The sequence below is a fragment of the Drosophila pseudoobscura genome, chromosome 4 (assembly GCF_009870125.1).
Source record: "Drosophila pseudoobscura strain MV-25-SWS-2005 chromosome 4, UCI_Dpse_MV25, whole genome shotgun sequence".
NCBI lineage: Eukaryota > Metazoa > Arthropoda > Insecta > Diptera > Drosophilidae > Drosophila > Drosophila pseudoobscura.
Window position 1 is genome coordinate 8,596,618 of NC_046681.1, and position 13,200 is coordinate 8,609,817.

The 13,200-nt window shown below is 45.0% G+C and overlaps 3 protein-coding genes across 4 annotated transcripts; 2 read left to right on the forward strand and 1 right to left on the reverse strand.

Annotated features, from left to right (window-relative positions):
- Positions 1-1,023: 1,023 nt before the first annotated feature.
- mon2 (Mon2 homolog, regulator of endosome-to-Golgi trafficking) lies at positions 1,024-8,092 on the reverse strand. 2 transcript variants are annotated; one of them, XM_001355886.4, is made up of 14 exons: positions 7,760-8,092; positions 7,370-7,501; positions 6,742-7,299; positions 6,092-6,678; positions 5,604-6,034; positions 4,835-5,544; positions 4,435-4,773; positions 3,691-4,362; positions 3,554-3,616; positions 3,263-3,459; positions 3,037-3,199; positions 2,050-2,975; positions 1,897-1,979; positions 1,024-1,827 (listed from the first exon to the last, which is right to left on the reverse strand). In XM_001355886.4, the coding sequence occupies exons 1-14, from the start codon at positions 7,874-7,876 to the stop codon at positions 1,637-1,639; spliced, it is 5,169 nt and encodes a 1,722-aa protein (XP_001355922.3). In that variant the 5' UTR covers positions 7,877-8,092; the 3' UTR covers positions 1,024-1,636. The 2 variants fall into 2 exon arrangements, with proteins under 2 accessions (XP_001355922.3, XP_015036558.2); XM_015181072.2 differs by lacking the exon at positions 3,554-3,616 and having other exon boundaries at positions 1,637-1,827; positions 7,760-7,876.
- Positions 8,093-8,782: 690 nt separating this feature from the next.
- On the forward strand, positions 8,783-10,257 carry LOC6902483 (uncharacterized). The gene is made up of 2 exons (XM_002132992.3): positions 8,783-9,194; positions 9,266-10,257. The coding sequence occupies exons 1-2, from the start codon at positions 9,155-9,157 to the stop codon at positions 10,216-10,218; spliced, it is 993 nt and encodes a 330-aa protein (XP_002133028.2). The 5' UTR covers positions 8,783-9,154; the 3' UTR covers positions 10,219-10,257.
- Positions 10,258-10,359: 102 nt separating this feature from the next.
- On the forward strand, positions 10,360-13,181 carry LOC6902482 (beta-1,3-galactosyltransferase 1-like). The gene is made up of 5 exons (XM_002132991.3): positions 10,360-10,638; positions 10,694-10,947; positions 11,002-11,067; positions 11,191-12,225; positions 13,149-13,181. The coding sequence occupies exons 2-5, from the start codon at positions 10,779-10,781 to the stop codon at positions 13,172-13,174; spliced, it is 1,296 nt and encodes a 431-aa protein (XP_002133027.3). The 5' UTR covers positions 10,360-10,638; positions 10,694-10,778; the 3' UTR covers positions 13,175-13,181.
- The last annotated feature ends 19 nt before the right edge of the window (positions 13,182-13,200 follow it).

Here is a 13,200-nt window from a genome sequence, read left to right on the forward strand (position 1 = left end):
AGAGAAAAAAAAGAAAACTATAAAAACATTAACATTAACAGTAATAATAATAATGAAAACAAGAACAACAACAACAACAAAAAATGTTATTATACTTATTATACCGATTAAAATGAAAACAAAAGCAGAAAACAACAAAAAAAAAATGAAACAAATTAAAATAAAAATTTTATTTAGATTAAATCATTACTCTTTCGCTGATAACTCCTGTCTATAGAAAGGTAGGTTCAACGGTGGGATTCACTAGGAACTGTTCGGTGGTCCCAGCATCGAGTAAAAATATATTCCCTATTCACTAGTGAAGACAGATGAGTAACGCCCATACAAGAGCCGAGAGTGGCTTGTTGCGTTTCAACAACATTTTCAGAGATCCTGGAGGCACTTTCAAAAACACGCTGAAAAAATCGTGTACCATTGAAATGTATGGGCGTTACTTATTTTACTTTAATGTACATATTGCAGCGACTCTTTAAGGGTATAAGGATTTCTCTTACTATGCAGCCGGTCTTTCTCTAATCTGATCTGTCGTTCTATCTCTCTCAATTCAAACTTCGCTTGCACAAGGCTCGATCATTTCTCGGCTTTCTTTATCGCTATCGTTTGCCGGCCGCTATACTGCGGAACATATTAAACAATAAACTGTAAACTATACACTAAACTCAACAGCTAGTAAAAAGCTTACTATCTTAACAGGTATGATTGGTACTAGATTGTTACGAAATATTTCAGTTTATGCTGTGTAAACTACGTGAAGCCTTTTATCAGGTCGCCGTAGAGCTACCAAATATTTCAGGTTTAAACAAATACACCCAAGATGTGAGCAAACTCTTAATTCTTACCACATTTGACAGACGGCTGGCTGAGTTGTTGCCAGGCCCCAAAGAATGCGCAGAGTCCAGAGTCAAGGTAAAAATTGAGCCCATTGCGGATGCGATAAGGATAGCACAACATGGAACCGTGTGTGTGTAGGCCAACAAGCCGCGATAATGAGGGTACCTGACGTCATAAATAAACGGAGCCTTATCGGTTGGTAATAATTTTTGCTTTATTTAAAAACGTCACTACAAAGTTTACTTGGTTGCATCATGATTAAATGGTTAATATTTGATTCAGATAACACGCAAGTCTGTACTTTAAAATGCGCTACACAAATAGATCATAGTTGTGTGTGTGTGTATAATATTGTATGTAGATTGCTATAGCTAGGTATAGTTCTTTGTCTTTGCGTCTCGAAAAGGTACTAAAGGAATCTGCTGTTTTTCTGCCCTTTGCCAAGCCGCCTTAAAAGGGTTCTTTATCTTGGTTAATTGCCCTCCGTCCCATCATCACCAAGTAGGATGGAGGTACATACATACATAGTTCATAGCTCAACTACAAAATACTTTTACAAATATATAGGTATATATATACTCGTAAGATGTAAAGGTAAAGGTATGTAAGTATTGAACATAGATGATTAGAAGAAGTACATCTATGCGGGGGAGGGTTAGGTTTAACATTTATAAATTATGCACAAAATAAATATATATATATTCAAACGCTTCGCACTTAAAAACTAAAACAAAACATCGCAGAGCTTCTCCTGGTTCCGGTTATCTAGGTAACTCTATCTATCTATCTGTGTCTAGGCATACTTTCACTCTTGTCCATTCGATTGTATAGAATTGTCGTTGGTGGTGGCTCCGCAAAGGCGCGGCGCCTGCAGTAGATCTGTGTACTGCAGCAGGGCCTCGCGCAGGGATCGTGACACCTCCGGCGATGTGGTGGTGGTGCAATCCACCAGATACGGATACAGTCCAATCAATTGATCCCATGCCGGCTTGTTTACTGCGTGCGGGGGAGGTAAAATGGTTAATTAAAGATTGGAATGCTCAACAGCTTCGACCTTTGGCATACCCTTTGAGGCTGGGGCTTTCTTCATGGACACCACCAGCGTGGCAATGGCTTTGAGCACAAACGATATCTCCGACAGCCGGAATCTGCACGAAAAAAACAAAATAAATTTACAATGAAATAAAAATAAAAGTGTGGGCATGGTATCACTCTCACCTAGGCAAAGGACACTTGCCGCTTTGGCGCTCATCATCATTGAACCGCTTGAGCACTTCCTGGAAGCGATGCAGCAAGGCGGTGACCGCCAATCGTCCGGCAAAGTCCTTGCCAACCGCTCCTGCGGCACCCGCTGGCAACAGATTGGCATTAATCCGATTGTTGTTGGTGGCATGATGATCTTCCAACAGCGAGAACTGCAGCAAGGTCTCAAAGCAGGTCTTTGCAAATATCTCGCGCAGTTTCCAGTCCGACTCGTAGCAAATATTCGTGTCCGAGGCCGAGTGTATGGAGCCCTTGTTGAGCAGTACCACAATTTGCATAATGAACTGATGCGGCATCTCGTGGGCATGCGGCAGCACCTCGTCCCGCAGCAACTCAATCACATGACAATCGATGGTCTCGTCAAGCACAATCTCCTCCAAGCCACGATCCTCGATGGTGCACACGCTGGCGGGGAACAGAAACTTATCCAGCGTATCGGCCAAGTCGTCCCAAAGGCTGGCGAAATGCTGAGGCTTGGCCCGGGCCACCTTCAGGCCCGTGTGGAGGACACTGATGAGACTCGAGATGGCCAGCTTCCAAGTGCTAGATGACAGGCACTTGTACTTCATGGCCAGCGGTGTGCGCACAGCCTTGACAATGTCGTGCAGGATCTGCTCCTGCACCACCGACTCCTCTGTGGCCGTCGTCTGGTACAGCTTCACACAAATACTGATTGACTTCTCACCGAACGGTATGTAGTTCATTCCCACCACCTCAACGGATGCATTGTTGGCATAGTGTCCCGACGTGGACTTGGCATACTTGTGCTCCACATTCTGCTGGAATGTGGGCGGGGCACAGGCGAACTTGCTGAAGATCAACAGCTGGCGAAAAATGGCGGGTATGAGCTGGCTGATGTGGGAATCTGGCTTTGTGGCTTCCTGTGGAACAAGGGAATGGGGTTTAAAGATCTCTTACAGCCAAAAGTAGTCTGGTGTTTACCTTTTGTATCAGCTCCATGCAATCGAGTATGCCATCATGCAGGGGCGTCAGCAGCGTATCGGACACAGTGGACATGATGTAGGGAACAGCATCGGTCTGGACGGGAATGCACACCGCATTCGTCAGCACCGTGCAGAATTTGTCAAAGTCCGTGGGGCTGAATCTATATTCAGTGTTTCAAATTAAATAAGAATTTCTACAGCAGATGGTAATGGATTTTGCTCACTTGACTTGAATGTGGTGAAAGATGGCGGGAAAGATTTGTATGAGGGCCGTCAGAAAAGCCTGACTGGGAATGTAAAAGTCCTCCTGGCTATCCTGGCTGCCATTGCTACCCCCATTGCTGCTGGGCTGTGGCTGTGCCTTCGTTGTGGACATTTTGGTGCTCTCCATGCCGATGCTGAGCCAAATATTCCAGGCAATCTGCTCAGGTACAAAAACAAATTCAGAAAGGAGATGCAGACATAAATATAACAAGCCAATGAATGAAAAGCAAAACAAGAGACTAAAATCTTACAAAAAAGAGCTCCATGTGATTGACACGGAAAGTGGAGAACTGCTTCTCGATACTTTTCAAATACTTAAGATAGGAGCAAAAACAAAATAATAAGAAACGAAGAACAATTAGCCGCAGCATCCCCCTAATCTACTCACAGTCCAGATCTCCTCGTCCTGCTCTTGCGCCGTTTGGGGATCCTTAAGGGATGCTCCTCCTACTCCTCCCACCGTTCGCTCTGTTGTGGTATTGTGGTACATGATTTCCTGCAGAGATTTGAGTGCGGCCAGCGACACCTCCCCATTCTTGCTCAGCGCTGCATTTTGTATGAACTCCAGGATCAAAGACCAGGCACGCTCAAAGTCCCCGAGCATTTGGAGGAGCTCTCGTTTGGTGTTGAACACCCGACAGACCCCCGACAACGTCAGGACCTGCGTCTCGGCCCATTGCTTCTGAGCGGTGTTCCTCGAATGATGTATGAGAATATTGCCACTGGCATCCACCTTCTCATTGCTGGCCGAGCTGCTCAAGGCCCGGACGTTGTCGAGCAGGGGGAATAGCACTTGCCAGACCAGAGCCTGCCAGGTGGGCGGATTCAACAGGCTGCCGTGGGCCGAGATGGTGGAGAAGAGTGTCTGGCCGGCCGATTTACGGACAGCCGGACGCAGATCTACGCACAGCTCTCCCAATTTGGCATACAGACACATCCAGAGCTTGTCGAATTGTGGCATCTTCACGGTGCCCGGAAACTCTGGCAATATGGCCACATCCTGCAGCTGTGTGGACATCAGTTTGTCCTGATTTTGATTAAAGAAATCCGAAATGTTCCACTGCAAAAAAGATTAAAATTCGATCAATAACAAAATCAATTGAAATATATTAAAATTTTTCCAATCAGAGACCATCAAACCAATCGCCGTTAGCGAGATGTTAAGTTCCTGCGTTTGGGAACCAAACTTAGCAGCCGTGCTGATGCAGAGGGGCAGACAACGCCACGGCATGACCGTCAAGAAGTCGGTGATGACTAGCTGCAGGCATTGGAAGGCGGTGCGTATTAATGGCTCGCCATGATGTTCATTCACAGCCCCAATTATCTCAATAATGGCCGGCCAGCCAAAGGAGAGTATCTCCCCGGCCGTGTTTAGTATTTGGAGGACACAATCCAGCTGGCGTTGCCTCACATCCGCATGCAGGACAGTGGACAGCTCAGAGAGAGGACTCAGCAGCATGGTTTGCAGTTCCTACAGAAGGGAGAGAACAATAATTAATTTATAATTGATATATTTATTTGTTGTTCCAAACCATGTTCTCCTTGAGCGGCGTTTTGTGCTTGAATTGTAGAGCAGACTTCACGAGATAAGTGATGGCCTCCACACCCCACTCCCGCATGCGTATATGCCGATGCTGGCATACCTCCAGCAAATGATTGGTTAGCGGACGCCACAGCACATTGATTCTGGGCATGTTCACGAGGCCCGTTTCCAGTAGTTTGGCCACCGCAAACAGCGATGGCTCTCGATTGGCGTAGGCCAGTTCCATGGCCTCGTGTGAGAGCTTGCACAAAGCATCAATCAGATGATGCAGCGCCACATCGTCCAGATATTGGCTGGACTCAAACAATTGGCTCAGCATTTGTGACAGCACTGGGAGATCCGCCATCACGGCCGTTTGAATGCCCACATTCGCCTCAACGGCTGGCTTTGGCATGGCCTGGAGACTGCCACCCGTTGAGGGTTTCAGACCCAGTATCCACACTAGATGCTGTAGCGTTTGCAACACCATATGCCAGGATGTGCCCAGTATCCCGCCATTGTTGTGCGCCAGAAAGAGTATGGCACGCATACACTGCAGATTCTTGTTGGTTAGCATTACGGGCGCCTGCATAACGCTGTGTGGCAGCGACGCCGACGGCAGGGGCGTGCCCACGGCCACAATCTGAGGCCGAAAGTCGTCGGGCGTACAGCTGTTGATGAACTGACTGCTCAGATCCTGGCTGCCACTCCGTGTGTGACCTGCGAAAACAGAATACAAGTTTTACTCATGGAACATATTACAGATTCGTCCCACTTACATCTCACATCGCCGTCAGATTGCGTGGCATTGGCAAATATGGACATGGCATAGTGCGGGGGAAACGAGGCCCGACACATGGCCATAATGAAGGCATCGCGGGGCTGCAGCTGCTCCAGCATGCCACACAAAGCCGCATAGTTCTGCATGGCCTTCAGTATGTTCTCGGTGGTGGCCTCGTCCATCGATGTCTCCACCAATGGAATGAACGCGCTGAGCAGACCCGACCAGCTAGAATTGACCAGCTGCAGGCACAGCGGCTGGTGCTCCTCCTCCGTTATGACAGCCGTATTATGGGTGGGATGGAGCTCCGGTGTGCGCTGTATTACCCCGCCAATGGAACGGGTCATGTCTAGGAGTATGGCGTGTCCCACAGAGATGCCATAGCTGTCGGGTATATTCGGAGCATCCAGCTTATCCAGCATTTCCAGGCTGCAAAACAGAATATTCATATGAAAAGGCAGTTTTCATAAATAAGCATCCACTTACTATACAGCCTTGGAAACGCCAGGGGCATATGTGGCGACCAGTGGGAGATAGGCACCGCGGAAAGAGAATCCGCATTGATTATTCCCAGATAGGGTGGACAGCGCATTGGTGGGCTGAGCCAGAACTCCTCCATTCTGTTGGCCGTTCAGCATGACGGAGGCATTTATCAGAGAATATCGCACAAAGCTACCCATGGCCGCAATCATATCATGCACAATGTTTGTGGCATGGTTCTTCAGGTCGTACGACTTGCAGAAGAAGGCAATCAGCGAGGAGCGTGTGACCAGCTTGTGTATGACCTCCACAGCCAGGGCGCGCTGCCAGGCTGGTTTGTCTGGATCCAGAAACTTGATGATCAGCGACAGGAAGATCTCGCATTCGGTCACCAATATTGTATGGTATTTCTGTATTAGAATGGACACCAGACGCAGCAGTCGCATGCTGATGGGAAAATAGGGTTTCTCTGCAGGCACTGGTGCGGTTCCATTATTGGGAGCCGGCAGCTGGCGATGTTTGACATTCGGGGAGAAGAGTTTTATGACCAAGGCACAGACGCGCTCTTTGAGCAGCAAACGGAAGTCGTTGCTCTATGTGGGAAATGAGAATTAATGGCTTCAATTTAATAAATATTCTATATATTTGGGACCCACCTCGTGGAACACCGCACTAAAGTTTGTGAGGACTGCCTCCAGCAGTTCTAGGCCAAAGGTGCGCGTCATTTCGGTCATGCCAACGAGCCAATAGGGCTGTTCAGCATTCACCAGTTGCACTAGATCCTGGAATAGCAGAAATGCATCAGAGGCAAAGGTCTGCACATCTTGCCCGGCTGTGGCGCCGTCCACCTCTACAGGACTGTTGCTCGAGCTGCTCGGCTGCTGTTGTTGCTGCTGCAGGCTAGGCACTGAATCCTTCTCCAAGTAGACACGCTCAAACACAAGCGACACCAGCTGACGTATGGTGGCCCCTGCCGTGTTTACAATTGTGGGGTTTTTGGTGTAGTGCAGGCGAAAGCACAGAACCAAGGCCTTGGCCAGCGTATCGCCATGGACAACTGTGTTAGTCGTCAGCAAAAGAGTCACTGTCTGCAGCACCTTCACCTCCTCAATGTTGTTCTCCATGAGGGTCCACAGAGCGTTGGTTATGTAGAGGGCACCCTTTTGATCGACCACTTGCTGGGTAATCAGACGTTGCATCATGCCCAAACAGAACTGCAGCAAAAAGAACGATAAGAAATGAGCTAAGTTGATGACATGCAAGTGTCTGCTTTAAGTGGCTTACCTTGATGATTTTCAAATCCTTGGTTTCGCAGCCCTGCACCAGAGGATAGAGTATCTGGTTGACGGTGTAGTAGACAGAGTTTTGCTGGCTGCTGCCAGCAGTGCAGAGCTTCGAAATAGCCTCCTCGCATGCCTGAGGTTGGGGTAAATTAATGGCCATGTTTAATTGTCACAAAATCAATTTTATTTGTTCTTGCTATCAATTTCATAATTGCGTAGCGCACAGAGGCAGGTGCACGGACCACCCCCCACCCAGGTATGGGGTGACACACTCACTCAAAACACACCCACACACAGTTACACAGTTATGTGGCAAGTTGCCGCAATTAGAACCATGGAAATGCGACCGACCATGAAATGCGACACACGTCAGCAGAGCACCAGGACTTACCTCTTTTATTTGAGGATACTTCTTCTTGGTTTCAAGTGAGAGCGTCTTGAAATCGGCCTGCAGCGCCTCCACAAACTTGTGCACATCTTGGCCCCCACCCCCGCCCACAAACGACATTGTTATTTGTTAGTATATTCAGCTCTTGCACAAAACGACACTCAATGCACTGCATGCATACCGCATTTAAGTACATTAATTCAAATAAACATAGACTATTGAACAAACTTTATCCTTAGAAAACTATAAAAAGAAAGGTAAAAAACACAATAAGCCGTGAAAATTCGCTTTGACAGCTGACGTACACAGTGGACAGTGCTGGTAAATGAGGTCATATTTTCCTGCACTGCACTGTTGCCAAATCAGCTATTTTATAGCTAGAAATTTGTATACATGGCTATTAACCGGAATTCTTGATATTTAAAATATGTTGTTATAAAACTGAGTGCAACATTTGAACAAAAGACATTTAAATATCTATAGAAAAAATCTCACAAGTAAAAATCAGCAATAATATGAACGTCACTACACTAAACACCATATTATGCATATGGTAATGCCGTAAAAGTGTTTCAGCTCAATTATTTGACATATATTTTATTTAACGATACGGGTTGCGCAGGAGTACCTACAAATAAAGTTTGCTATATTTTAAGCTATTTTTACATCTAAAAAGCTGATGAGCAACTAATTAATTTCACGCAGTGGAACTTGTTGGTTGCATTGAACGAACTACTGATTCATTAGCCGTTTCAGTTCATGTAGAATGCATGTAAAATTCAACGGTATATACAAATCCAATAAATCCAAATTTTCTTGGCGACCTGTTTAGCTAAACCCCTTTTTTAGACAAAAGCTAATAAACGCAAGTATTTAAATTAAGCCAGTCAAGTAGGAAACTGATTTATTAGTCAGATACAATTATGTGGCCATGGCTAAATGTTCTATCTAGCTAGTAAGATTCAACGGAACATCAAAATTTCCAATCCTTGACGGAGAAAAAAAAGGAAAATTTAATAATTTTAATGCAGTTCAGGCGAAAGTTAGCGTTGTTGAAGTTCAGATAAAAGATGGCATGAATCTTCCAGAAGAATTTACAATCGTTAATATTTTTAGCCATATACCTGAAGTAGTTGAAGTATTTAAATAGAGGGGGCTGAAGTGGGCTAAGTTCGTTTTTTTCATCTATTGTTGTTAAGGAGCAAAAACAACATTCGCCGTAGCAAGAAAACAAGTCAAGTACCTAAGACGTTTGGTTCTCCAGCAATAGCAATAGCGAAAACCCCGCGAGCTGCATTGTCACTGGTGCCCACATCGCATCATACGCAGTCCCTTCCATCGCAGGCGGCATCCTCCGCATCGGCATCCGTCCAGAAGCATCTGATTGACGGCAAGACGATGCATAGCCTTTATTCACAGGAAGCTGAGAATACCGCCGGTGAGTAGCATGATGTCTTAATCAAAATCCCCCCAATTTACTAATGAATATTTAAATTAATTGGCCATCAGGTCCCTGGCTGTGTCTGGAATGCGGAATTCGCCTTATGTCGTACCGGGATTTCAGACTCCATCTTATCGGCATACACAAGAAGACCATTGACCCGGCGCTCTGCGAGTATTGCGGCTGGCGATCGGGCAAAAATCGCGAAAAGCATTTCCATATGTACACGGATCACCAGATCAATTCGCCGCTCTACACTTTCGCCGAGTGCTATCTCTGCGATCGGAAATATTTGAGCAACGACGAGTTGGAGGCTCACATGCATGAGTGCCTTAGTGCTCACATTAGTACCATTGAGGAGAGTGACCAGGATCCGGAAAACGATGACAGCATTATCTACGACATTATCATCATCAAGACAGAGGATGATGATGAAGACGATATGCCACCGCAGGAGTCATTCACTTCAAGGCAGAACCAGCCAGTCACTCCACAGCAGCCGACACAGACCCAGCTTGCGCATATCACGACCAGCGACGCATCCTTAGCAAAAGATGAACACCGCGACGATAGCTGCCTACAACAAGCCGGTGAGCGAAGCGGAACAACACCACATCGTGGTCCCTGGCAAAAAGCTTCCCCCTCCCGAGGATTCTACTCCCCCTCATCTCCCGAGTACGATGAGGAGAAGGTGTGGACAGTAACAAATGTTAGTGACATTTTAGAAGAAAGCGGTGACGATGGCAAATTGCTGCGGTCTCGAGTTAATAAAAACAAGCTATCGCGTCCACAGAGAACAAAATTGTCCAAGATGATAGTCGACTACTTCATATCAAAGAAAATAAATATGACGCTTCAGCTGAGCTACGCCTTGGAGCGCGATGTGGTGCGGCTCTTTCCTGGCGAGAAATTGGAAGACTGGCGGGGCAATGGAAAATCTGCTGGAACATTATATAATAGATTTCGATACCGACGACGAAAGGAGGAGTCGTCTCGGGAAGAAGGCGAGGAAACTCTTTAAAGAATACCGATTCTTCGGCAATTAGGAGTCGGAGAAGGAACTACATAGTAAGCTTTTTACGGTATCTGTCTACTTTTTATGAAGCTAATCTTGTATCTATTAGTCAAGCAACACCGACTATCCGCCAAAATTACAGGAGAAACACTAAGCGACGTGCGATGCCAGAAACTGTCATTTGATCAAATCGGTTGACAGTTGAAGCTAGCCAAAATTGGAATAATTTCAAATATTTACTGTGCAAGGCAAGGGATGCATTTCTTTTTAAAGTTTCAGGTGCATAACAAGTTTTTCAGCTTTGTGGGTACGAAATTAAATAAGAACTAGAGTGCCGCCTTCTGATCGTGAAGAAGTACATATTATTACTCACAAACATCACCAGCCCCAGGAACTTGACTTTTGGGACCTCTGACACTCTGGGAGGTAAGTGACAAATCCAAAAATCATTGTCTTTTCTAAATTTATTTTCTCATTACAGCTCAACCGCACTAAAATTGAGAACACTAGTATCCTCGCTTAGACCGGAATACAAGAGCAGAGTTTAGAGGACCAGAATCCGCACCATGGGTAATTTAAACAGCAAAAGGATGAGGTTCTTTATGGCCTTAAATGCCGTCATTATCATTACCTTCATATACGCCTCCTTCTCGATGAAAGAGATCGTGCCCAGGAGACATGTGCATTCCGTTCGAGGGTTTCCGATGCACCATAGAATCGAGCAAAATATTGCAAGTGAGTGTTGTCAGGCGACTTCCTATTATGATGATATAAATATATAATTTTTAGGCAAAATCAACAGCAGGAACAGCAGCAAAAATCAAGGCAGTACCATTGGAAATAATCAGCACACTGGTATGTAAAAATGACAGTTATTTCTGAGAAGTTTTGTCAACCATTCCAGAACGGATGGGATTGATAAGAATATAATTATTTCTTGACTTGAACCCCACAAATCTGTATAATATCGTTCTACAGGCAGTAGCAAAAAACCGGAAAGGAAAGCAGTTAGTTTACTGCATAGCAATATTGAAGCATTTCCATCCATTTCGGCTGATTCAAACGAACTTCCAGAGATCGTGGATATCAAGACAATAATGGAAATCCAACCCACTGTAAGCAGCACTACTGGCAGGGGCAGTAGCAGCGAACAAACATCAAATGGTTCCTCCGCATTACCTGTACTGACTCCTGTGCTTACAATGACACTTTATGAACCTGGCCACTTAAACGAAGAGATTGATATAAAGAGGATATGTATGCACAGGGGGGTATTTTTAAGGCTGCTCATTCTGATCACCTCAGCACAGTCCCATTTTAGCGCGAGAATGTCCATCAGGCAGACCTGGATGCACTACGGAAGCAGGCGAGATGTCGGCATGGCCTTTGTCCTTGGCCGTACCACCAATGTGGCCCTGAACGAATCTCTCAACAAGGAGAACTATATTTATGGCGATATGATTCGTGGAAACTTTATAGACTCGTACTTCAATCTCACTCTAAAGACGATCTCGATGCTTGAATGGGCAGATACACACTGCCCCAGTGCGAAATTCATCCTTAAGACAGATGACGATATGTTCATCAATGTTCCTAAACTGCTCGGTTTCATAGACGCTCGGTACAAGAGCGAGCGAGCTATCTACGGACGATTGGCCAAGAACTGGAAACCCGTCAGAGCTGGAAGGTCAAAGTATTATGTTTCACATAAATTATATACCGGCTTGCAGTACCCACCGTTTACCACCGGACCCGCCTACCTCCTCACTGGAGACATTGTCCATGAGCTATACGTGGAATCGCTCAACACGTTTTATATGCATCTAGAAGATGTCTTCATCACGGGAATTGTGGCCAGGACCTTGAAGATTAAGAGAGTGGAGGCCAACGCATTTCGTAACAGCCGAATCGCGCTCAGTCCATGCAAAATACGAAACGTGATCAGCGTACACATGATCAAGCCAAGCGAACAATACCATCTTTGGAGGGACCTGTTGGATTCGACTATTAAGTGTAAATAGTTTTTGTGCAATGCTTAAGGACTAAATCTATGTAAAATATACGAATTGAGCTAAAGACCGAAAGAGAAATATAGATACATATATTGTGTGCGAAGTGTACCTTCAGTGCTGAGAATATTTATGTAAAAAGAAAAATACCTTATGTGCAAATGAAATGACCAATATATGTTTTATAAATTTTGTCCATATAATCAACTGAACTCGAACACAGAACTGATGTAATACAATTTTAAAGAGACTTTTAGCCACATGTTGAAAAACTGAAACTACAACTACGGCAGAAATTATTAAAGGAGGCACCCAGCCTGTTTGCATGGCCAGTATTATCCAGTGTGTTCTGTATAACGCCCATTTATAAGAAGCTCGCAGAAGACCGTTGGCATACTCGTACAGATATCATCCTTGTAGTTATGAACGGGCTATTGACAGGTCCGGCCGGCCCTGACCAACTCCAACGAATGGGTACAAGTTTGTTGCTGCCATTCTGAGGCCATTATGTTTACATATTCTAAATTAGAATCAAAAGCTGTGGCTTAGTAGCTCAATTGACAACAAGATCTCAGAGACTATAAGTAAGAGTGAATAGATTTTCTGACCAGACACCTGGAATATCACACTAAATCAAGACCAAACTTGCTAGAATGCTAGCTGCCAGGGCCATCGACTATGGAATTATTTAAATGTATTTCATATGCTCAATATTAACAGATATTTCTTGGTTGTCTAAACTTGATGGAGTAATAGTGTTTCCTTATTATTAAGTATATATTTCTTTCTTTAAGAGTACCCGAACCAGTATCTTAAGGTCGAGGCACGTGTGCTTTGACAAAAATGTTTCGACTGCTTAATGTATTGAAATTCTCATTTGTTTGGTATCATCGGGATATTTTATCTAAATTTTAGTTCTCATTGCAGTTGAACCACATTCTATTCTTCAGTGACGAAACAACTAAAAAAAAACGGAATA